This window comes from Takifugu rubripes, chromosome 1 (genome assembly GCF_901000725.2).
Source record: "Takifugu rubripes chromosome 1, fTakRub1.2, whole genome shotgun sequence".
NCBI lineage: Eukaryota > Metazoa > Chordata > Actinopteri > Tetraodontiformes > Tetraodontidae > Takifugu > Takifugu rubripes.
In genome coordinates this window covers 14,011,507-14,034,688 of record NC_042285.1, presented here as the reverse complement: position 1 = coordinate 14,034,688, position 23,182 = coordinate 14,011,507, and the positions used below count along the sequence as shown (strand labels likewise).

The following is a 23,182-nucleotide window of genomic DNA, read 5'->3' as shown; positions in this document are numbered from 1 at the left end:
AGGAGGTTCTGAAACACTTCTTTTCTAGTTGTCTCATCAGCTTCTATAATTAAACCTCAGTTACATGCTTTAAACTTAAAAGTGGCAAGATTTTATATAATTTCAGGACAATCTATTGTTGAGAAATTTCTCTCAATTGTGTGAAGGTCACAAAACATACCTGAAATCTGTTAACATATAAAAGGCAATATGGCATCAAATGACACTTCAAACTAGCACTTATTTGCCATCCTAAAATACGAAACCAACTTTTTTTGCGAACGTGTGAGAATGAATTCCTCCATGTAGAGGGAAATCTTAGCACGGTGGTAACAAACTGAAGGGAAAATGGAAATATCGCGATATTTGGCGCACTTCCCGGGCCGACCCCATACGTCCACTGCGTCACAGATATCTGGCGCTGCCTGAGCGTTCAACGTCTCATTTCCGCACAGTCGAGTCCTTTAGAAGGAGTTTCTGTTCAACACTCATTTGAAATCTTGATTTTTTTTATTTAATCGCAAACATTCGTCTTGTATATCTAAATTCTCTTAGATTTGTCATACGCTAGCTGAATTGTAAATTTTAGAGCGACGCTAATTTAACACGACAGCATAGCCGGTTGAGCTAACAAAGAAAATCCTTTCTCTTCAAAAGTAATCCCTACTACCCTCTTTAGTTATGAGTCATGTGGTCGTTGATGGTCAACACTGCTTAGATCAGCAGGTAAGTACTTAAAAATCTGTTTTTGACTTATGAACGTGTTTGATTTTGTTCCCCCCGATGACATACAGGTAGTAGTCTAAAGTGCGTCGTTAGCGAAGTTATATTACGGCTACTAAAATGGAGGTGATACGCGATAATGGTGGCGGAGCAAAGAGGCCTACCAACTTTATTTTCTAGTTACACAATTGCCAGTGTAAGTTTAGCTTCCAGTAACCCAGTAACAATAGTAAAATGACTACCCTTGAGATTTCGACTAAAGGGAATCGACAAGGTCAACAATTGCGTAAACGCCTGCCGGTGTTCTGCTGAGCCGGTTGGCGTTGGGCCTCTTCAACTGGAAACGTGGCGATGAAGAAAATGTTGGCCGGCATTCCTCTGAACATCAATTGTTTCTCCAACAGTTTCTTTTTTTTCCCCTTTCGCCGTGAAGTTTCACGAACAGAGTCGAAAGGCTTCCTATTTAATTTGTTTGGCCTTTTTCTTAAGTATTCAGAATTCATGTTTTCCGCGTCGGTCGATTAACGTAGCTTTAGGGTTGGCTAAAATAGCTTTAGTATATTTCTACCGTGTTGGCTGGGAGCCTTTTTAGTGAATGTTTTCAAAGATTGAAAGAAATTGGTAATGTTTTTTGGAGTATAACCCTCGTTAATTGCCTTTATTTGCTGTTATTGGTAATGCCGGCCTACTTTGTGTTGTAGATTGCTGCCCTAGACTTGAATGCTGATGGACAAGGTGGAGGAACCAACAGTAAGTATCCCGAGCTGCTTCCTCCAGGCCCATTTCTACATGGCATTTCTGGCAAAGACTAATGGGATCTCGTCCATGCACGATTATTGTATCCATTCCAGTTTAGTGGCGTAGTCGGACAACATATCTAACAGTAAATAACTGAACCAAGTTATTGGTTTTTAGTTCTAAATTTCAAATGTGTGGATGCTGGTTAGTGTTACCACATTGATAAGATTACGAAATCCTTGATTTGCATATAATCATGGTTGTAGTGTCATCCCCATGTTCTGGCCCCAAATATCATTTTAACCATCAAAATGTTTCAAATGGTCTGAAATTTTCAGGGGGTTGTTTGATATGTGTTTTAAGTGTAAAGTTTTGGCTCTGCCAAGGAGGTTGTCAGCTGACTCTTTTTTTGCCTGAGCAAGATAACACAGACCTCTAAAAGGATTTAAAATTTTCAAGATTTTGTTAATGGGTCAAGGAGTAGATTAAATTTTGGCGACATCCCTGCTTTTCTAATGCTAAGTATGCTATAATTGGAGATTATGAATACCAATTTGTTTTATTTCCTAAGGGCGATACATTCCACCTCATCTGAGAAACAAAGATGCTGCAAAAAATGGTGAGTTGAGATATTTTGACTCTGGTGAAACCATCTAGAAATTAGCATCAGACCTATGGTTGACCCAAACAGGAGACAACAATTATAAACATAAATCTATATGTACTTTGGAAGTTTCTCAGGTAATGTACTTGCAGCTTAATTTAACATAATGCAAATAATGGACAATTATACATGCACATCTGTTATGTCTATATATTGATAGTAATTCTTAAGGAACATCAAGTTTCACAAGGCATAGGTTGCGAGGAAGGATAGCCAGTCTATATGGAATTTATATTGGGTTCCAGCTTAATTTAAAAAATAAATAAATGCTGAAACACATTTATTTTAGGAATTTATAATTGCAGTCATCAAAACCACGGTAACCTTTGTTCTATTGTACTGTTTCTAATGTCCTAGTTTCATTTTGGTAATTTTATTTTAGCTTGGGGTGTTATTATATAAAATATTAGTGGCAGTGGCAGCTCCTGGCTGTGGTGCACCTTGCTATATTCTGCACCCTTAGCTCTCATCACTGCTAATGAACATCCAGCCTCTGATACGAATGAGCCAGAGCCATAGCTCATGAAAGGTCAACTAATGAATGACAGACAAATGATTGTGATGCAGATAAATGATGATTCTGAATTGATTCTCAGTGGTCAGCAAGTTAAAGGAAACATCCAGTTGCAAAATATTTTAGTTTTGTCTGGTTGAGTGGTTACACTCATGGTAATTTATCAACGCACATGTGACATCTCTCGTTTTTACTTTTTTCTTGTTCCACAGCAGGAAATGGTTATTCCACTGGTAGACAGTGCGGTTATTCAGTGGCACCAATAAATTCCTGTAAGTCCCTACTGTCTGCTTTTGCTGAGGGCAACCTGCTTTTTCAGATTCATGAAGCAGCCTTGCATGTCAAGAGAGAACACCTAAAAGCAACTCGCTTGCCAGTTAACACTAGAGCCCGTTTCACATGGAACATGCAAAGCGCATACCTGTGCCAACGTGTCTATTCATTGCATATGTGGCACTGCCGTGCAAAAGGGGGTGCACACTGCCGTTGCCTTTTGTGTTTAAAATGAAAACTTTGCCGTGATGTCATCTCAGCATGCCCAGCAGGAGGCATAGTGGCAGGTTTCAGAGTAAAAAGAGCACAGTTAAGTTGGAGAGACGCCTCAAGTTTGTTGTTTGAGGTTTGACCCAACTCTCTCAAATTTCTTGCTGCTCAGTTAGAATTAGAACCTAAGTGTTCATTATGGAGCTGTAGCCTCTAGAGGACCCTATATTACCCCAAAATTCTGACTAGGCTTGGATGGATCCGAATCCTTTTTGCTGCTGCTACAGCTTTTGTCACCTTGTACATAATGCTGACTTTACTTATTGTGCAGATATGCTGCACAATACATCGTCACCCTGATTTCGAGAGGCAGACAAGAATGCCCTACGCAAATGCTGCCTTTCTTGAATGTTTCTATTTCGGGGACATGCGCCAACAAAGGGGTTGAACGGCATACGTACATGCCTTGATTAACTTCAATTAAGTCGTTTGAGTTCGGATTGAGGAGATGATTAGTTATCTGAAGTGCTGTGTACATGTACTGATTACTGCGATGGGTACGTCTTGCTTGCGATGCGACCCACCCTATGGCGGACAGGGCACAGACTGCGCTTGGTGTGAAACGGGCCTAATGAAGGCTTGACTAATGTGATGCACTGGGGCGCTTGCAGTCAAAAAATAATTTGGGGTTTACGGGCAACTTTAATTTTTATCACGTTCACTTGGTATCTTTTGCATAGTCTTACAAGTCTTACAAGTAAGGACGATGAAATTCATTGTCTTCACTTTTCTCAGTTTTTTCCTCTCTTTAACAATGTCTTCATATCAGCCACTATAAGCTTTAGTGATATGTTAATGCTCATCACAGCTCTGCTCATTAATTCACCGATTAAAGTCAAATATTTACATTTATCGATGCCCTTCCGTGCATTGAGAAAGATTTTCAGAGCATATAAAGGGAAGCATATCATTAGATTAAAAATTGGGTAGTGTTAAAACTGAAAGTACTGTATTTTCTGGACTATAAGTCTCACTTTTTTTCATAGTTTGTCAGGGGGTGCGACTTGTACTCCAGAGCAACTTAAATACATTACAGAATTTCACATGTTCGTTATTGCACACTGACAACCACAAGAGGGCGCTCTAGGCATGTGTACATGAGGAACAAATTCCTTTAGTGACGCAGAAGAAGCGGTGCTTCGTCTATGGAGTTAGACTTGATTGTTTGGTAAACTTGCTTGGATGTTCTTTATGCTATAGTTATCTGAATAACTTAATATGTTACGTTAACAAAGCAGACACGTACTCAGTTTGTTGTGGGTCATGTAGCTGAATTTGTTACGTCAGCATACCGTAACCCTATTGCTAATCCATGCTAATTGCCTTTCAAGATGAAATGTATGTTCTTGGTCTCGGATTTTATCAAATAAATTTTCCCCCAAAATGCGACTTATAGTCCAGTGCGACTTGTATATCTATTTATTTTGCATTTTTTGGCTATTGCGACTTAAACTCCGGAGCGACATATAGCCCAGAAAATACAGTATATTAAATGTGTATGTTTGTTCCATATTGGGTACCAAAATACCCATTCTACTAGCCAAGAAAGGACATTTTTGGGAAGTGAGGACTGGTCCTTTTACATGTCCTCAAAAATCCAGAGAACCTTTGAGGTTAGAATTGAGTTTGTTTAAATGATCATTTGTAAGCATTGAAGACTGGAGTTTATGGTGAAGGCGCAGGAGTTTTTCTTTTGACTGCTCTTCTGTGAAGCCCATATGAGGGCAGACTGCATCTACCAAATGTTCCTGTGCATCTTCTGCAGTCAAACTGGGGCCCTGGCTTGTTTTGCTGCAATCCTATGAGGTGATATCTTTAGAAAAAAAAAATGGAACCTGCAAACATTTGTATCTTATAGCAGAAATGGTATTTGTGTCTGAGTTCATAAGACCTATTTGTAACTAATAAAAAAAAATGCGTATTGGAACTAGTTAAAATATGAATATCTTAAAACTTTATATTAAAATTGTAGGCAAATATTTTACATCATATTATGTATATGTATAGACATATATCTTGTCGGCTACCACACATCAAAACTTTTACATCCTCTTTTCATGAAGGCGTCACCATCACTTTGTTTTCCCAAAGTCAGAGGTGGAAACTACGACATCAAATTACCGTAATTTCTGGACTATAGAGCGCACCTGATTAAAAGCCTCATAATCTAATTTTAGAAAGAAAATCAATTTTCTACTTGTACAAGCCGCACTGGATTTTAGGCCGCATGTATTCCACGTAGTAATATGAAAAATTAGATCGGAAACATTCGGTACCGGTAGATGTTTTTATTACCGTAAGAGACGAGTCACTGACCACTGACACAGGTAAGAAACAACACACTCTTTTCACTTTCACCTTAAATCCAATTTTTATCACGTCAGGATTTTTTTAACTTTTATTAATTTAATCTGCTTGGCAACATAAACAAATATATTCTACCGGTAAATGCTTTTTTTTTTTCTAACAGTGTCTGTAACGCAGCTTCCTTGAAATATACGTTTGTATCAGCTACACACAAATTACGTTGTTTATACTTTTTTACTCAAGCAATGAACAATCTAAAAAACCCCCAATGGTCCACCTCTAAAATCTTCTATTTTCATCACGGTGGCGATTGCTTTTGCCTTCGTCTGATTTGTACAGCGGAAACACCGCGGCCGCCTGCTCTCTGTGTGTTCACCCAGTCTTCCAGAACGTTTTCAAGCTCGGGCCACCTGCGATGTTTACGTCTAAAAGCTTTTGTCGTCTTTTTGCTTTGGATCAGTTCTTCAGGCGGGGGTCTCCACCTTCTCGCCATAGATTACCGTAATGTATGCAAAGATTACGCGCGGCAGCTCGATTTCCTTCTTCAACCGCAAGAGTGATCGCTTAAGTCGCATCATATGCTTTTCTTCTAGTATTTTCCATGTTGATGAGGGTTTGTAAAAATGACTGATTCACAATAGTTGTGATAGTGCGCCACAAAAAAAACAAATAAGCTGCACCGTAGAATAAGCTGCAGTGTTTAAAATGTAGGAAAAAAGTAGCGGCCTATAGTCCAGAAATTACGGTATGTTTGCAATGGGGCCCATTTTAATTAAATGAGCAGGACATTTGTGACTTGGGCTAAGAACCTGGTACAATGATAATAGCAGTCCGCATGTGGTCAGCACTTACCTTCTGCTGCCATAACTACACAAATGTGGTACCAGTTCAGTTTGGGGATCATGGGGTTTACCTGATTTAAGGCACTGGTGTCACCATGCAGAATGTTGGTAGATTTAGTGCAACAGGAGTGTGTAAGCCAAAATTATACAGGAATAAATACAAAATATAACCTAAAATAAACGGTAGACATATTGAGTAAGAATTTTACTTATCTATATTCTGTTCAAGTCTAAAGCCAGACATCCATCTGCCTTTAGAATGCAGCTAATTTATAGTACATTTGCCTTTCCTATATGGGGACAAAATGTCTGTCACTGCAGCTTCACTCTGACTCAACTTCTATTTTCCTCTTCACAAAAGAAATTGAGGAGTTGGACATTCTGTGAATGCCATATTTTCTCCCTGGAAAGTACTCTTCTGCTGGCTCAACCTTGTATAGCATGGCCAGGGTTGGTTGTTTGGTCCACCTGGAGAGGCAACAGTAAATAAGGTTAAATGAGGCTCATATCCAGTCAGGAGTATGGCTTTGACAAATGGGAACCAGTTCCCTGAGACAGATACTTGAACTGTACGTAATATACAGTACTTTTCTCACAAGTCTCTTTGTCTTTTATGAAGATTCAACTGGATGGGACGGTGGAAGAAGCAATGGCTTTGTGAATGGTTACCATGACAATCGGACAAATGGGGGCTTTGGAGGACGAGGACCCCCGCGTGCTGACAGAGGTGGGCGTGGTGCCTACCGTGGTAACAGGGGAGGAGGCTCTTTTAATCAGCCAATGCAAAATGCAGGTGTGGGAATGTGACTTGGAATTACAAATAGTTGCTTTAACTGCGGTCTCATTGTAGGTGTGAAGCCCTTCCCTGCCCTTCCCTGTTCTGCGCTCTTTAACTTGCATTCACTGTTATCAGAAAGTGTTATTTAATAATATAAATCAGTTATTGCAGTTCGTTTAATAACAGCGAGTTATAACAGGCAGTGCAACATTTTTATCACAAGTGGATAGTGGAGTTTAATAAATCTTCGATTTAGTGCAACATTTTTATCACGTAGTACCGCTGCGGTAAATCAAACGTTAGTGCAAACACAATATACGGTAACTCGAACTCTCGAAGTAGTGCAAAGCGATAGCAATAGCAATATAACAATAGCAATATAACAACGTTGTTCAAACGGTAATGTCCATATTCACAGTATGACCAGCCTTGTACACGTAAAGCTCACTTTATCAGTTCATTCCTCATCCAGGAATCCCTTGAATTCTTCTTCTTCGGTGTCCGAATTGAACAGTTGTGCGAATACGGCGTCCAACATGGCCGGCTCCGTCTCGTCAAAGTCGTCATCAGGGTCGGTGTCGCTGGTGTTGTCTGGCATTTCAGTGACAATCCCTGCCTTCCTGAAAGCTCGGACCACGGTCGATGCCCAGGCATTTACGATCCACTGGCAGATAGTGACGTATGACGCTCGGCGCCGTCTCCCCGTCTTGGTGAACGTGTGTTCGCCGTTCGTCATCTACCGCTCCCACGCAGTTCGCAGTCTAGTTTTGAATGCCCCGTTGACACTAATATCTAGCGGCTGGAGTTCCTTTGTTAATCCACTTCTTGCTTTGTTTCCTCGGAAGCTCCGTTGAGTCTTCTTTACCTGGCGCAGGTCGTCTTGTTGCTTCCTCCACTTCCGCACCATTGATTCGTTCACGTTAAATCCTCTTGCCGCTGCTCTATTTCCGTGTTCAACTGCGTGACTGATGCCTTCAGTTTGAACTCTGCGTCGTAAGCGCGTCTCTTGCAAGGAGCCATTTTGGGGTCTTTACAGACAGAAATGGTTTGGGACTGAATTTACTGCTGTTACCTCGGCCACGCCTACTGACTACGGTAGCCGCGATTAACCAATATTACCGTAATCCATACAAAAGGCGCTCTGGGTTAAAAGGCGCACCGTAGATTTTTTTAGAAAATTCTAGGCTTTTAGGTGCGCCTTATAGCCGTGAAAATACGGTAACTGGATATGTTCCTTTGGGGGAAAATGGTAGCATGTGATATCTTGGCTATTGTGATGTAAACCTTGGGTCTCATTTGCTACTTCTCCTTAATGATAGGATTTGGCAATTATGACAACAAAGACAGCAACTGGACAGGACCTCAGAGGGACCCTGCCTACAACAGCTTTGGAGGCCGTTCTGATAGATCCAAGTCCTTCAATGACCGTGGTGCAGGATCAAGAGGAAGGTTGGTTGGAATAATTTGCTTCTAGCATGAATTAAGTCAGTCCTAGAAGACCACTGTCATGCACACAATCTATACAAAATCTTGTTTACACATTGAATGTGCATTTGTTTAGATTTGAGCGTGGAGGTTTTTCTGGTGGGGGAAATTCTCGCTGGGCAGATGAGGCCAAGGAGGACGACTGGTCCAAACCCACTGCTAGCAATGAGCGCCTGGAGCAGTAAGATTGTTCAATTAAAGTGAAATTATTTTTTTTATTGAGCCTGCCTTCATTTGTTGTAAATCTTTTTTAGAGAACTTTTCTCTGCTAGCAACACTGGGATCAATTTTGAGAAGTATGACGATATCCCTGTAGAGGCCACTGGAGCCAACAGCCCATCCCACATTGATTGCGTAAGTCTATACTTTGCTTTTATATATTTGGTTCTCAAATTGAAAATCTTAAAAAGCTAAATTGGAAAGTGAAAATGGCTGTGTGTTTCTGTAGTTCCAAGATGTGGACATGGGAGAGATTATAATGGGGAATATCGAACTGAGCCGCTACACTCGACCCACACCTGTCCAGAAGTATGCCATTCCCATCATCAAAGGCAAGAGAGACCTGATGGCTTGTGCTCAGACTGGTAAGTATTCTAAATAAAGTTTTTATAGTTCTCTTTGATTATTTCTTTCTGAAAGAAATAATCACAAACATCTGTGTTTTAGGCTCTGGTAAAACTGCTGCATTCTTGCTGCCAGTACTGAGTCAGATCTACACAGAGGGACCTGGTGATGCTCTGCAGGCCATTAAGAACAGTGGCCAGGTACGGAAGAATGCAAATGTTGAATAGGTTGTATTGGAAAATTCTGTCTTACGTTGTACTTAATTTATAGGAGAATGGAAGGTATGGACGCCGTAAGCAGTTCCCAATCGCACTTGTCCTGGCTCCGACCAGAGAACTGGCCTTGCAGATCTACGATGAAGCAAGAAAGGTGAGCTTCAAACATAAAATTTGACGGGATATTTAGATTTGTTGCTCATTAACTGTCCTTTAATAGTTTTCTTTGTGCATCCCAGTTTGCATATCGCTCACGTGTGCGTCCCTGCGTGGTGTATGGTGGCGCTGACATCGGCCAACAGATCAGGGAATTGGAGAGAGGCTGTCACTTGCTTGTAGCCACGCCTGGACGTCTGGTTGACATGATGGAAAGGGGCAAAATTGGTCTGGACTATTGCAAGTATGTATCATACAACAGGTTTGCCAGGTCATGCCAAGTTTGTTTTGTTTTTAAAAACATCAAATGCTTCTCTGTAGTTACCTGGTCCTGGATGAGGCAGACCGCATGTTGGATATGGGATTTGAACCACAAATTAGACGCATTGTTGAGCAAGATACGATGCCGCCCAAAGGCATCAGACAGACTATGATGTTCAGTGCCACTTTCCCAAAGGAGATCCAGGTAAATATTATTGAACAATTTCATATAGTTTATTTTGGTAAACCTTGACAGTTTCCCGAACTCTTTAAATATAGATTCTAGCTCGTGACTTTCTGGAGGACTACATTTTCCTGGCAGTGGGTCGTGTTGGTTCCACATCAGAAAATATTACACAAAAGGTGGTCTGGGTAGAGGAAGTTGATAAAAGGTCATTCCTCCTTGACCTGCTTAATGCCACAGGTAAGAAATCCCCTGACCTTCACAAGAGTCACTCTCATCTTTCTTTAAGGTCAGCAAGCAGCTCTGAAAGCTATGTTTCAGAAAGAGGAGCAGCCAAGAGATCAGCACGCCACATTAAAAAGCATGGAGTTATTGATATCTGAGTCATAAATGTATATAAGCACAAAAGTAATGAATAACTCCGTATTAATTACGTTATGCTAATGATAATAATGATGTATCAGCTGGTCTTTCTGGGTTTTGGGAAAAAAGGAAAGCAAAGAAATTACAGGTCTTTGAGCCTGAAGTTTGAAGAAATTATCTTTATAGCTGCCTCTGCGATTAGCATAGGAATTAAATTTTAATACTTTTTGTTTTGCTTATGTGCGTTCTATCCAATCACACAGGCAAAGACTCTTTGACGTTGGTCTTTGTGGAAACCAAAAAAGGTGCGGATTCCTTGGAAGATTTTCTTTACCGTGAGGGTTACGCTTGCACCAGCATCCACGGAGATCGTTCTCAGAGAGACAGAGAAGAAGCTCTGCACCAGTTCCGTTCTGGGCGTTGCCCCATCTTAGTGGCTACAGCTGTAAGTAAAGGCAATCCACAATTGATTTTATAGTAAACTTCAAAAACTCTTGTGTTATTTCTATTTCCAGAGATGGTTGTTTATTCATGCATTAAATTTATACTTTTCACTTTGCTTTAACGTTCTAATTTTGACTGTCATTTGCCCAGGTGGCTGCACGGGGTCTGGACATCAGCAATGTGAAGCATGTCATCAACTTTGATTTGCCCAGTGACATCGAGGAGTACGTTCACCGTATTGGCCGTACAGGACGTGTAGGAAATCTTGGTATGTCGATTTTCGTTTTTTCAAAGGTTATTTTCATTGTTGAGAAACCTGTCGACCGTGTACTGGCTATTTTTGTCCCTGATTTCTTCTAAGCATTTGTTTAAATCCCATTCACATAAGCAAAATAAAATTCACAGGGGCCTAATGAGTGGAGAATTTACTGAACATTAAATTACTGAATTGATTTTAAGCTCCAGATCTGCTTAGGTCCAATACTTAGTCATGATTTTTACAGATGAGCAATGCAGTAATTTATCAATAATTCTTGCCTCCCTTCTGTCTTCCACAGGTCTAGCCACATCATTTTTTAATGACAAAAACAGCAACATAACCAAAGACTTGCTGGACCTCCTGGTAGAGGCGAAGCAGGGGATTCCCACCTGGCTTGAAAGTTTGGCCTATGAGCATCAGCACAAGAGTAACACCCGTGGCCGTTCTAAGAGGTACATGCATGTGAAGGCGTATCGTGCCTCTGGCAAATCACGGCTTGTTTTTTAGTTAAATGGTTTGCTGATCTTAATCTTGACTGAGAGTAAATTTAGTAATGGGGGAAAAAAAACCAACCCTTTATTGCATTTTGTGTCCCACCTGTTTCAGGTTTTCAGGTGGGTTTGGAGCGAGAGACTACCGTCAGTCCCCTGGCGGCGCTGGAAGCTTCAGCAACAACCGCACAGGTCGTAGTAGTGGAGGCCACGGAGGAAACCGTGGCTTTGGTGGAGGTATGGACACGCTTCCCTATTGTTGCATGTGTTTAAATTTAATGAAACGAATACATTATTGAAAAGCAGGTTTGAAATTCAGGGCATCAAAATTATGAAATCCTGTAGTGGTTCCAATTGTGGCAATGATTTACTTTGATTTATGCAATTTCATTGTTGCGCTATTGAACGGTGTGAACCTTTTTTTTTTGCAGGTGGCTTTGGTAGCAACTTCTACAGCAGTGATGGCTACGGAGGAAATTACAGCCACTCTGGTAGTGTGGATTGGTGGGGCAACTAGTCACCATTGGAATAGGTTGCCATGCCAAACAAGTGGAAACCACATGTTAACTTAAGCCAGACCATAAAAACCCTCCCTGTGTAACTTCACGCAGCATATTATCAACCCCGGTTCTCTGCCTTCACTTCTCTGAAAATCGAAGTCACCAGCATGTGTAATGCAGAGTTTCGCACACCTCAGAGGATGGATGCTGACATGCATCATCTGATAGCAACTCCAGCCTTTGATTGTTAACAGTATTTTATTTGTTCTTTCTGTGGGGAAAGCCCCTTTTTTGAATAAGGAGAGAATTGTGTGTTCAAGTACCGTGCCTTCGGAGAATATATGTAAGGGGGCATATATTTCAATGATGAATTAAGCTTTGACTTGATCAAACCTTGGCAGACACTGTGGTATTGTGGCTTTCAGTCATGATTCCATTTAAACTTCAAATTTATTCCAGGAACATCATATAGGCTTTTTGATAGTCTCACTGTTATAGTAATGGAGCCATTACTATGTCCAACAAACTGGGTCACTCTGAAGCAGCCATGTTTTGTCACGGATAAGGTTGCGTTTGGTTTTCTTTGCTCACTCTATCCTGGACAGGCTCTTTTTATGGATATGATGGTTTAAAAATACCCATTCCATTTTAAACTTCATCCTCAACTCAAACTTCGAGGTTTAAATAAGATTGGTCAATGCAAGAACTCGTTACTTTCAATTAATTTAACAATAGAAATCGGCAGCTACTGCGTCGTGTTTTTTCCATCATTTGGGATGCAGGTGTGCAAATTTACAGGCTTTTTTTTTTTTTTTTAATACTCTCCAAATTTTAGAAAAATGCCTGCCATCTTGAAAGTGCAATTTAAAATCGCTGCACAACGGACCACAGCATCGGGAGGACATGTCGTGGTGTTAGTGTTTACAGAAGGGACATCCAATAAGGCCCAGATGGTATTCCACACTTGCAAGTGTTTTGTTTTTTGGTCAAGGGGGAAGGACACATAGACTTAAGTTGCTGGCTTAAATTTTTCCAAATGCTTTCTCTTACAGGCTGCGTTGGAGGCATAGTTCATCTTTAAGAGACTGGTATTTTCAATAATTACTGAGGGTTTATCGATTAAAGTGGCAAGGAGCAGAGCAGGGTAGAGCAGCACCAAACCTGCAGTGTTTGAGGGGATGGGTAGGCAGCTACGGTGCCTGGCTTTCAGCGCACCTCTGGTCATCGGCTTTGATTTCCATTTGTAACCTGGGGTGACCTTAAATGGGATCGTCACTTCCACGCTGAACTGCCAGGATCTCTGGGAGTTGAATTGCTTTTCATATAGAAATCTGTTGCCTCCCCAAGCCCTAAAAGGCTTTTCTCTTGAGGAGCAGCGATTAGGAGAGATGGGCCTTTCACCTCCACGTGTTCCTGTCAGGTAGATTGTGCCTTGATTTTTGTTTTTTTTTTCTTTAAAAGAAATGACTAAGCTGATGCACTGGCTGTTGAGGGCAGTGTTAAGAACTTGAGAATGGATGGTGCTACTATAATTTAGATGTGTAGGCCCTTGTATGTCATGCCTATCATTTTTACAAAAGTTATTTTATTGCACATCTAGAGTTTTATATAGATGTCTTATGTGTCCTGAAGCTTCCAAATATTGTGTGTAGAGATCGTGAAAAATGCAGCTTGTTTACAAAGGGGAAGGGTTGTCAACATTTGAACAGGGATTTATTTGGGACCAGGGGATTTAGCTAAATGGGTGAATTGAACCATTTGCACAGATTTCTAGATTCTACTTTTGCTGCTAGTTTTGTAATTTATTACACATTTTGACAAATATTTATTTTTGTAAGCCTCAAAGTGATTCTTTGAAAGGTTCAGAAACTTGACCAAAAGACAGTACAAAAAACACTGGCACTTGAATTAAGAATGTCACCTGTATGCGTGAAATTTATATATTTCCAGGTAGTGTGAGCTTTTTAATGATAAGACGCGTTGGATTTGGTAAATACCCAAAGCTGTTTCAGGCCTCCTTGGGGCCAGTCATCTTAGTTTAGGAAAAATTTGGTCCACAATGTTTGGAATAAATACAAAATGCCAAGGTTTGGAATATAGCTGTCAAAAAATGCAAAATTTCTTAAGCATATCAATGCAGAAGTGTTCATTCTCCAGATGTGTGTATTCTTAATTGATCTGAAACATTTTTTTCCTAATGAATGTCTGGCACATGGCAATCTTAATGAAACAAACGTGTGGTTTCTCTCTTTGTATTTGCAAATAATACCTCCTTGAGGTCTCCTCAAATGTGGTCTTAGTCTGTATTGTTGGTTCTTAAGGCAGCTTTTGGAATTGCATTTAGTTTGGCAGTTCCATTAATACTGTTGTCTGGAGAACCGAGTCTCATTCCACATTTGCAAAGGAACCCCGGAGCTCCTTAGGTATAGCCTTTACTTTCTGCATTAGTGTGTAGACTACTGCACATTTTGGAAAATACTCCGCTGTGCATTGTGTGTCTGATTTTACCCAAATAAAGTTTGAATGAAAGTATCTGGAATAATCAAGCATGTTTCCCTATTGATTGCAGCTGTTAAGACCTGTAGCAAACAACTTTCTCTTGTGATGATGTGGGTCAGCCTAGCTCGTCAGTTTGAGACGATCGGGTGGGCTTTCTTTTGAAAATACATGTTAAATGCATCTGAATTTGTTGTTTTGTTTTTCTTAAATGTACAGCTCGACACAAACTTACACCCACCTTCCCGAAGAACAAAAAGTCTCCAAATGTTCAATTATCAAGCTCGTGAAAGTTTAGTCTGAAACTGTAGAAATAGTCAATGAACAAGGACTTGTTCCATAATTCCTGTTTAATTTCAGGTCTTGGATGATTCTTTAGAGCTCAGTAGCTACCGTATCACTTGGTTTGGACCTTGCCTTACCAACTGGTTGTAAATGGAATTACAATTTACTACATCTTTGCAAATATTGCTTCTATTTTTCTTGGCATTTAACCCATTTCTAAGCCTGAGGACAAGCAATTGTCTGCATTGCTCATAAAGGAAAGTCAAATCACATCCCAGGTCACGGGAAAGAAACTAGATTTCAGCTTTGTTTAAATACACCGCTCAAAAAAATTAGAGGAACACTTTAATCAGAGTATAACAACCTATCAGTCAAACTTCTGGGATATTGATCTGGTCAGTTAAGTAGCAGTTGCTTTGTTAATGAAATCACCACCAGGAGCATCAATGAGACGACCCCCAAAACAGGAAGGGCTTTCCAGGTTGAGGCCGCTTATACTTTTTTCCCTTCATCTCTTTTGACTGATTTTGTTTACTGACTGACTTTCTACTGCTGTAGTTATTCATTTGGCTTGGATCAACATCTCTGTTGCATCTCCTCCAGGATGGCACATCAATACCTGCAAGAAGGTTTGCTGTGTCTCCCAGCACAGTCTCAAGAGCATGGAGGAGATTCCAGGAGACCTTTAGTTACTCCAGGAGAGCTGGACAGGGCCCTAGAAGGTCCTCAGACCCTCAGCAGGATCGGTATCTGCTCCTTTGAGCAAGGAGGAACAGGATGAGCACTGCCAGAGCCCTACAGAGTGACCTCCAGCAGGCCACTGGTGTGAATGTTTCTGACCAAACCATCAGAAACGGGCTCCATGAGGGTGGCCTGAGGGCCTGACGTCCTGTAGTGGGCCTGTGCTCACTGCCCGGCACCGTAGAGCTCGACTGGCATTTGCCATAGTCCACCAGAATTGGCAGCTACACCACTGGCGTCCCGTGCTCTTCACCGATGAGAGCAGGTTCAACCTGAGCACATGAGACAGACGTGAAAGGTTCTGGAGATGCCGTGGAGAACGTTATGCTGCCTGCAACATCATTCACCATGACCGGTTTGGTGGTGGGTCAGTGATGCTGGTGCAGTGGGACCTGGGTTCCTCCTGGTCCACGACAATGGCCGACCTCATGTGGCTGGAGTATGCAGGCAGGTCCTGGAGGATAAAGGAATTGATACCATTGCCTGGCCCCCACGTTCACCTGACCTAAACCCAACAGAACACCTCTGGGACATTATGTTTAGGTCCATCCGGTGCCACCGGGTTGATCCTCAGACTGTCCAGGAGCTCAGTGATGCCCTGGTCCAGATCTGGGAGGAGATCCCCCAGGACACCATTCGTCATCTCATTAGGAGCCCCGACGATGTCAGGCATGCGTACAAGCAGGTGGGGACCACACAAACTACTGAGAATCATTTTGAGTTGCTACAATGACATTTTGGCAAAATGGACATGAAAGGTTCTGGAGATGCCGTGGAGAACGTTATGCTGCCTGCAACATCATTCAGCATGACAATGACATTTTGACAAAATGGACCAGTCTGCTGCATCATTCTTTCACTTTCATTTCTGGGGTGTCTTTGATTTACCCCCTCTATTGGGTGATCATTTTCATTTCTATCAAATTACGTGGCATCAATTTGTTACTAATACATCACCTACTTTTTTTAGGAAAGATATTCAAGATCATTTCCCCCCCCCCCCCCCCGTTTAGATCTGATGTGTTTTCGAAGTGTTCCTCTAATTTTTTTTTAGCAGTGTATTAAACTTAACTGAATGTCTAAGATCAGGGGAAAGTCAACTAATCCAGAGCACGATGGATTGAAAAAGTCAAAATCATTGCCTCCAACATCTGCATGGTGCCCCTGATGTGATGCTGTATGGGCCTCTGATGGTTCTGGCCTACCTGGATGAGGCTAGGTAGGCCAGATGAGCCCCCCCCCCGCCCCAACTCATTTATCCGGTCCCGGCTGTAAATGAAAGTTGGCCCTGAACGATTGACCAGCTTACAACAGTGGTAGCACGTAGCTTTCTTGATCCATCTCTGCATCCATTCCTCTTAATTTATGTCTTAACTGTGAATGTGATCTATGTGACCGTTTGCCTCTGTGGTTTGATCTGAGGGCTTTGGTTTATTTATGTAATCCCACCATCTGACCATCTCCATCCATCCATGAAAGGGATTTGACTGCCATTAAGAGATGGCTTTTTGCAGCCTGTGTGTGTCTGGCTGAGCGCACAGTACAGCTTGCCAGTTGTGTCGTTGACAGTGTCCTGTTGTAGGACAGAAGTCATGGACACAAACACCTACGATCCGACGGCGCTTCTTACCGCACATGGACGCAACTGTCTGGAAAGATCTGCAGGTTTGTTTTTTACCATTGAGATTTCAGTGTGACATTCTGTTGGAGCAGAACTACCGAAGACACGCACGGATTATGGTTGGAACTACGTTTGCATAATTCAAAATACTTGCTCGAGTCCTTTTTAGCTTTTTTTGTTTTAGTTTAAAATAAATGCTGTTTCAGACCTCCGTTAAACCTGGAATGTCCCAGAAGAGCGACGACAACAATGAACGCCATCACTTTTGCAGGTCAGCTTGAGCCTCTGCTACATTTGTGTGCACAAACGGCGTTGGATAATCCTTTGAGTGGTGTTTTTAATGCCAATCGAACATCAATTTTGGTTAATACCTCAATATTAAGCAACAGTTCAATAAACACTACCTTGAAAACTGAGTAATTTTAACATGTTAAATGCTCTATTGGTATTTTCTGGCTCATTTCCACTGACTACGGTAATCAAAATCCTTGTGAAATTCAGGTTGCATTGATTTATGGTCAACATTTGTTACTATTTATACATTTTCATTGTCCACAAGACTAATTTAACAATAAAAAAAATACTATACACAGGTACGATTGGATGATGTGACTGTTGATTATGTAATCTCTAAAATTTAAAACCTATTCAAAGCGATTGTTTATTGATTTTCTAAACGATAATGGAAACGTTAGTATTGTCCAGACTAGAAATAAAAAAACGAGTTAACATGAGGTAGATCAGGGTGAAATCCCAGGCACAGTACCTATTGTTGTGGAGGCTAATCTCTGATGTAAGCTGTTCTTTCTAAATCACATCCATTCAGATCACATCACCTGTCAGTCAATGTGACTTCAATGTTATATCAGAACCCATGTCATTCTGGCCGCACAAAAAACCATTGCATCCTGGGTGGAAATGGGCATGGAGCTCTGCCCAGGTCACTGTGGTGGTCGCCAGAATGAAAGCACACAGATGGGATTGAACAAGGAAATGTGACACTGCGCTGAAGGTAAATGTGGTCCTCGGTTTACTGATACTTTGATATCTGGTCCTCCCAGCGTCGGTGCTGTGGCTGCTGCCTCAGGGGGCCATGGCCCGTTGGGCCTGTGTGAGGGCCTGTCCGCCACTCTGCTCCTGCACACAAGAGAGGAGTTGCAGCGTTCTGTGTGACCGAGCAAGTCTGGCCGATCTGCCCAAAGAGTTTCCCTGCGAGGCCTCTGCCATCAACCTGGAGAAGAACAGACTCAAGTTCTTGTCAGAACGGGCCTTTGGCACCCTTCCATCACTCAAGTCACTCTCTTTGGACCATAATAACATCTCTTTTATCACACCAGGAGCATTCAAGGTTTGTGGTTTTCCTTCTGCAATGTGCTAGTGTGACTGAATGTTCGTTGGTACTGATGTCCACATATGATGGACTGAAGATTAATTAAGAGTTGTATGTTTCCCTGCTTCACTTTTTGGTGGTCCAAACAAATCAGGATCCTCCCTGATACAAAAATGTAACAGCTTAGCTTTCAATATGTAATGTTGGACTGTGTAGTTAAGAACAATATCTAGAAAAAATGTGAAATATCAGGGGGAAACCTTGGACAGGACCAGAATCCTTTGTAAACCTGCTGGTAAAGGCTGGTAAAAAGGAGACAAAATGGCTAGTAAAATGTCCTCTTGCACATTGCATGGTATATGCAGTTGACAGTTGGTTTTAGTTTTTCTCCCCAGGATCACACAGAACTGAGGTGATACCCGATATCAGATTTATTTGGAGTAATCTGTGTAGAACATGGGTACAAACTCGTCACTGCTACTGTCACGGCCACTGTTCTGCCTCTGTGCTCCTCCATAGATAATTATCCGGCCAACCCCTATCATGGACCACAGTCCATTCCCACTCTTGGATAGTTTTTCTTCTCAAGCCCTGACTGATGAGGATGCATCTTCAGGCCTCAGAAATACATCAGGAAGAGCAGCTCTTGCTAGAGGACATATACGTACATACACACTTTGGCCACAATGATGTATATCTTGTCCAGTAGTTTCACACACAACACTGTTGATGCCTTATGTAATGGACTCATTCAGGCTTAGGTTTGTCCAAACTGTAAGACACAGATTTTATTCATATCATATCCTTTACGGTATTCATATTACCGTATATAATTTTATGATCAAATGATTTTTACATGTAAATGTTTAATTTTTTTATTTTTATTTTTATCCATTAGTATGAAGATTTTCCCCTTGTGCTCTAAATAGATCCAGAACATGAGTCCCAAGCAAGAAATTCAGAACAGAAGACACACACCTACAGAATATACAACAAATCCAGGCAAAGCTAAAATCTGAGGAGGGGCAGTGGGGTCAAAGGTCAGCTCTCATCAAGATTGCACAGGAGGCTTGGCCTCCAAGGGTATTAAAGATCACAGCCATTACAGAAGAATTATGATCACTAGTAACATTAAGAAAAAGGGAAACAAAAGCACATTTGAGACCTGTTTACTGCGTGAGTTGAATGACAGATTCCACACAGTGTGGTCAGCTAGTCATCCAAGCCTCTATGGAACCAGTTGAACTTTATACACAATGCTGCTAAATAGCATTTGAAATGTGCAAACCATGTTGATAAGAAAACATTAAAATGGAACTAATAATGTGCTGTCCCGCAGGGCCTCGCCAACTTGGTGGACCTCAGCATGGCACACAACGAGTACATCAGCTATCTTCATACGCGAACCTTTACGGGCCTAAAGAAGCTGGTGCGCCTGGACTTGTCCGACTGCAACCTCTTCAACATCCCCGATCGCATCTTCATTGAGCAAACCGCGTTGAAGGAGCTGCTGTGTTTTCAGAACAACTTCCGAAGGATTCCTGGAGCCATCAGAGGGATGGAGAACCTGACTCACATCTATCTGGAGGCGAACAAGATCGAAGCGGTCGCCTACAACTCCCTGCTAGGCCTCAGCAGTCTCAAGTAGGTCATAGAAGCGGGCCGTTTGAAGTTGGCGACTTTTCTAAGACTTTGCTGCAGGAGAGAATTTACCGATGTTTTGTTCACTTCCCTCACTGGAGCCTTTTTTATGTGACAGGTACCTGAACCTCCAGGAAAACCGCATTAACGTGATTCACGATCAAGCCTTTCAGGACCTTGTGCAGTTGGAAAACTTCTACCTCAACGACAACTTGCTGTCTGGACTCCCTGGGCTTGCCTTCAAGGGCCTCATCCGTCTCAAAATGCTCAACCTCGGGGGTAACCAGTTAACCAATGTGTCCAACACCTGGTTCAGTGACTTGGTGGAACTGGAGGTTCTGTACCTCGACAGAAACCAACTTGTTTACATCGAGGAAGGAACTTTTGAGAACTTGACCAGCTTGATCACCCTCCATTTAAACAGCAACAACCTCACCAGCCTCCCTTTTCCTGTATTTCAGCCTATTTATTTTCTGGGGCATCTCTTCCTCTTCAAGAACCCCTGGACATGTGATTGCTCCATCGTATGGCTGAAGGACTGGATGGAGAACTACAAGCTTGTCAGGGACATCCCCTGTGCGTCTCCTTCATCCGTAGCAGGTCTGGATCTCAGCTTGGTGGTCTTTGCCAAAGTGAACGGCACATGCGTTGACCCATCCGAGGTGAATCTGACCACAGTTTCCTCGGACGTCATCTCAACTACAGAGAACCGCTTCAACAGCCTCATTTCTAAGCTGCTCCACAAGGAGCTCATGGAGGAGATGGGCAATGGCACCGAGAGTCTCCGCAATGGGTCTCTGTTGGTGTCAGAGGAAGGGCAGCTCTCTGCAGGGCTCCAGGGACCTTGGGCACATTCCCACCGGCCACTCCTCTATGCCCCTGCAGTCTGGCTCCTCTTCGCTCTGCTTAGTCCATCAAATGTTCATGACTTCCTTTTTTGCACATGACAACTGTTGAGCAGTGGGTAAAGCCCTCCTTACACATGCTTGGATGGGAGATGGATGATAAGGAGCAAGTGTGAAATGCCAAACATGACCAAATTTCACAAGTGCGGGATTCCTTTTGACCCATTGCAGAGCTGGGCTTATACGTTCAGTCTGTCCTGACATGGTGAAAGTAGATCCACCTTTAGTCACAGAATATTCTCTTTGAATCAATATGCAACATCCCTGCCAATACAAAGTCTGCCCCCCCCACCCCCCTCACGTGTATGTGTTAATTTAAAGGAGATGCTGAAGTTCTCTGGCACATAGATGTCCTCTCTGCACTCAAAATGTAGGTTCTGCAGCCTTTTCCTTAACGACATAATCTTCTTACTGCTAGCAACTCAGTTATGACTATTTAATGTAATAAACAGACTTTCTCTGCTTCTGCTCATACACATAAGAGCTGTTCCTCATATAGATAGATACATTTCCACTGGAAAGGAAGTGAGGGCTGATGGTGATGTGCAGGTTTTGGATGTTGGACATTTTTTCAACTCTGCCAGACAGACCAGTTGTTCATTTCTGTACTACGTGTTCATGGTGATGTGGTGTGTGTAGGTGACCTGCTGCTGAATGTGAATAGATCGGTGTAATGATCCACTTCAGTGTCATCACTAGTCGCAAGTCATATGAGATTCTTTCTAAATAAAAAAATGCCGTTGCCCATCTGACATGACTGATCAGTAAATCCTTTGAGCCTCTAGTGCAAAGCTGGCCTGTTTCAGTGGTGAAGAGCAGTTAATGCTGCGCACCGGCTTGTTAATGTGGGATTATTTCAGAAATTACAGACAGTACTGCACTAACAACCTCATGCAGCTGCTGTCTACGGCCGAGACTGGATAGAATAGGAGTGTCTTCGTAATGTGGGCCAGAAACTCAAAATGATAGTTTTTTTGTTTTTTTAAAAAAAAGCTTTTTACAGTTTATGTTCTCTTTTTGTAAACTTTTGCCATAAAATACACTAAACTATGAAGTGATGTCCAATTTAAAATGCTGTGGTTATTTGCTGTAATTATGTTCCAGCAATAACGCTTCATAATAACAAAATGTCACAAAAGTTCAATGTTATAAAACCTGTCCGACTGCACTGAAACTAATCTCCCTGCGCCACAGCAAATCCTCCTCCGCCATCTCTCCCAACCTCTGCATCTTCTCTGGCATCAACTAACTTCATATCCTCTCTAAATACATCTGTAAATCTCCTCGTAGGCCTTCCTGTGGGCCTCCTGCCTGACAGTTCCAACCTCAGCAGGTTTCTACCTGTCTGTGCTGCAACTGCTTTTTAAATAAATAGTGCACTAAAATCACTTTCTGTGACGCTGTACCTGGTAGTACCTTGTATTGTAATTTTGGTGAATTAATGGAAAAACGAATATTTGGATTAAACCAAAGAAATTTTGAGGGGATGTGTGCACTTGGTTTCCTCCACTGCGAGTGTTTGCTTCAGTGCCTGGAGAATGGGTTTTCTTGGCATCATAGGTCAAGCTGATCACTGGTTTTAGGCTGTAGGGTATCAGAAAAATGGATGTCAAATCGTCTCAGTGCCATCACTCTCTGAAGGGTATGGAACAGCGTATGTGCTAAAATCTGTATGTTGTGCTTGATGCTTGTGGGAAAATATGTCTCTGACCCATTGGCAGCAGCCTGTGTCCAACAGATGACACAGACACGTGGTGAGGGAAGTCCTGGGAGTTGATTAAGTTTGCATTAAGCTATTTGCTCAGGAGAATTCTCATGTCAGGCCCTGGTTTACAGTTATTTCCTGTTTGCCATTGTATTTCTATTCCCGTTTTATTTTCTGATTAGTTCCTCGTCTTTAGTTCTGTTATCTAAATGAATCTGTTTTGTCTGAAACTCCAGAGTCTGACTTCAGCTGTAACAGCTCTTTGTCCTCAGCAGAGAAGACAGTTAGTGTCCATATGGGTTTCCTAATGTTCCCAAACCAATGATCAGCTCAAGGTTACGACTTTGAAAAACAGACAATAAGTTTTCGGTAACACACAGACTGTAGATCAAAATAGGTCCCCATCTACATGAGGACTGTCCGAAAATCAGTGAATGTAAGTGGACTA

General features: G+C 41.9%; 2 protein-coding genes across 7 annotated transcripts; both read left to right on the top strand.

Annotated features, from left to right (window-relative positions):
- Positions 1-375: 375 nt before the first annotated feature.
- Positions 376-14,695, top strand: ddx3xa (DEAD-box helicase 3 X-linked a). 5 transcript variants are annotated; one of them, XM_011606473.2, is made up of 19 exons: positions 376-705; positions 1,404-1,452; positions 2,012-2,059; positions 2,831-2,890; positions 6,930-7,037; positions 8,408-8,537; positions 8,650-8,754; positions 8,828-8,927; positions 9,022-9,157; positions 9,240-9,337; positions 9,408-9,506; positions 9,592-9,752; positions 9,830-9,974; positions 10,049-10,193; positions 10,580-10,761; positions 10,911-11,028; positions 11,318-11,471; positions 11,626-11,747; positions 11,942-14,695. In XM_011606473.2, exons 1-19 carry the CDS (start codon positions 661-663, stop codon positions 12,025-12,027), a joined length of 2,091 nt encoding a protein of 696 aa, XP_011604775.1. In that variant the 5' UTR covers positions 376-660; the 3' UTR covers positions 12,028-14,695. The 5 variants fall into 5 exon arrangements, with proteins under 5 accessions (XP_011604775.1, XP_011604761.1, XP_029704386.1 ...); XM_011606459.2 differs by having other exon boundaries at positions 6,930-7,103; XM_029848526.1 differs by lacking the exon at positions 2,831-2,890.
- Positions 14,696-16,578: 1,883 nt separating this feature from the next.
- nyx (nyctalopin) lies at positions 16,579-21,874 on the top strand. 2 transcript variants are annotated; one of them, XM_029848542.1, is made up of 5 exons: positions 16,579-17,197; positions 17,360-17,424; positions 18,215-18,501; positions 19,823-20,127; positions 20,243-21,874. In XM_029848542.1, exons 2-5 carry the CDS (start codon positions 17,403-17,405, stop codon positions 21,069-21,071), a joined length of 1,443 nt encoding a protein of 480 aa, XP_029704402.1. In that variant the 5' UTR covers positions 16,579-17,197; positions 17,360-17,402; the 3' UTR covers positions 21,072-21,874. The 2 variants fall into 2 exon arrangements, with proteins under 2 accessions (XP_029704402.1, XP_011604909.2); XM_011606607.2 differs by having other exon boundaries at positions 16,579-17,424.
- The last annotated feature ends 1,308 nt before the right edge of the window (positions 21,875-23,182 follow it).

What these genes read in the sequence shown, in the direction of transcription:
- ddx3xa (XM_011606459.2), top strand. Translation starts at nt 661, where the DNA reads ATGAGTCATGTGGTCGTTGATGGTCAACACTGCTTAGATCAGCAG. An exon ending in AGTGGCACCAATAAATTCCT is followed by an intron (nt 2,891 to 6,929) that starts GTAAGTCCCTAC and finishes TCTTTTATGAAG; the next exon opens with ATTCAACTGGATGGGACGGT. An exon ending in CTTTCCCAAAGGAGATCCAG is followed by an intron (nt 9,975 to 10,048) that starts GTAAATATTATT and finishes CTTTAAATATAG; the next exon opens with ATTCTAGCTCGTGACTTTCT.
- nyx (XM_029848542.1), top strand. Translation starts at nt 17,403, where the DNA reads ATGAACGCCATCACTTTTGCAG. An exon ending in GAACGCCATCACTTTTGCAG is followed by an intron (nt 17,425 to 18,214) that starts GTCAGCTTGAGC and finishes TGGTCCTCCCAG; the next exon opens with CGTCGGTGCTGTGGCTGCTG. An exon ending in TCACACCAGGAGCATTCAAG is followed by an intron (nt 18,502 to 19,822) that starts GTTTGTGGTTTT and finishes GCTGTCCCGCAG; the next exon opens with GGCCTCGCCAACTTGGTGGA.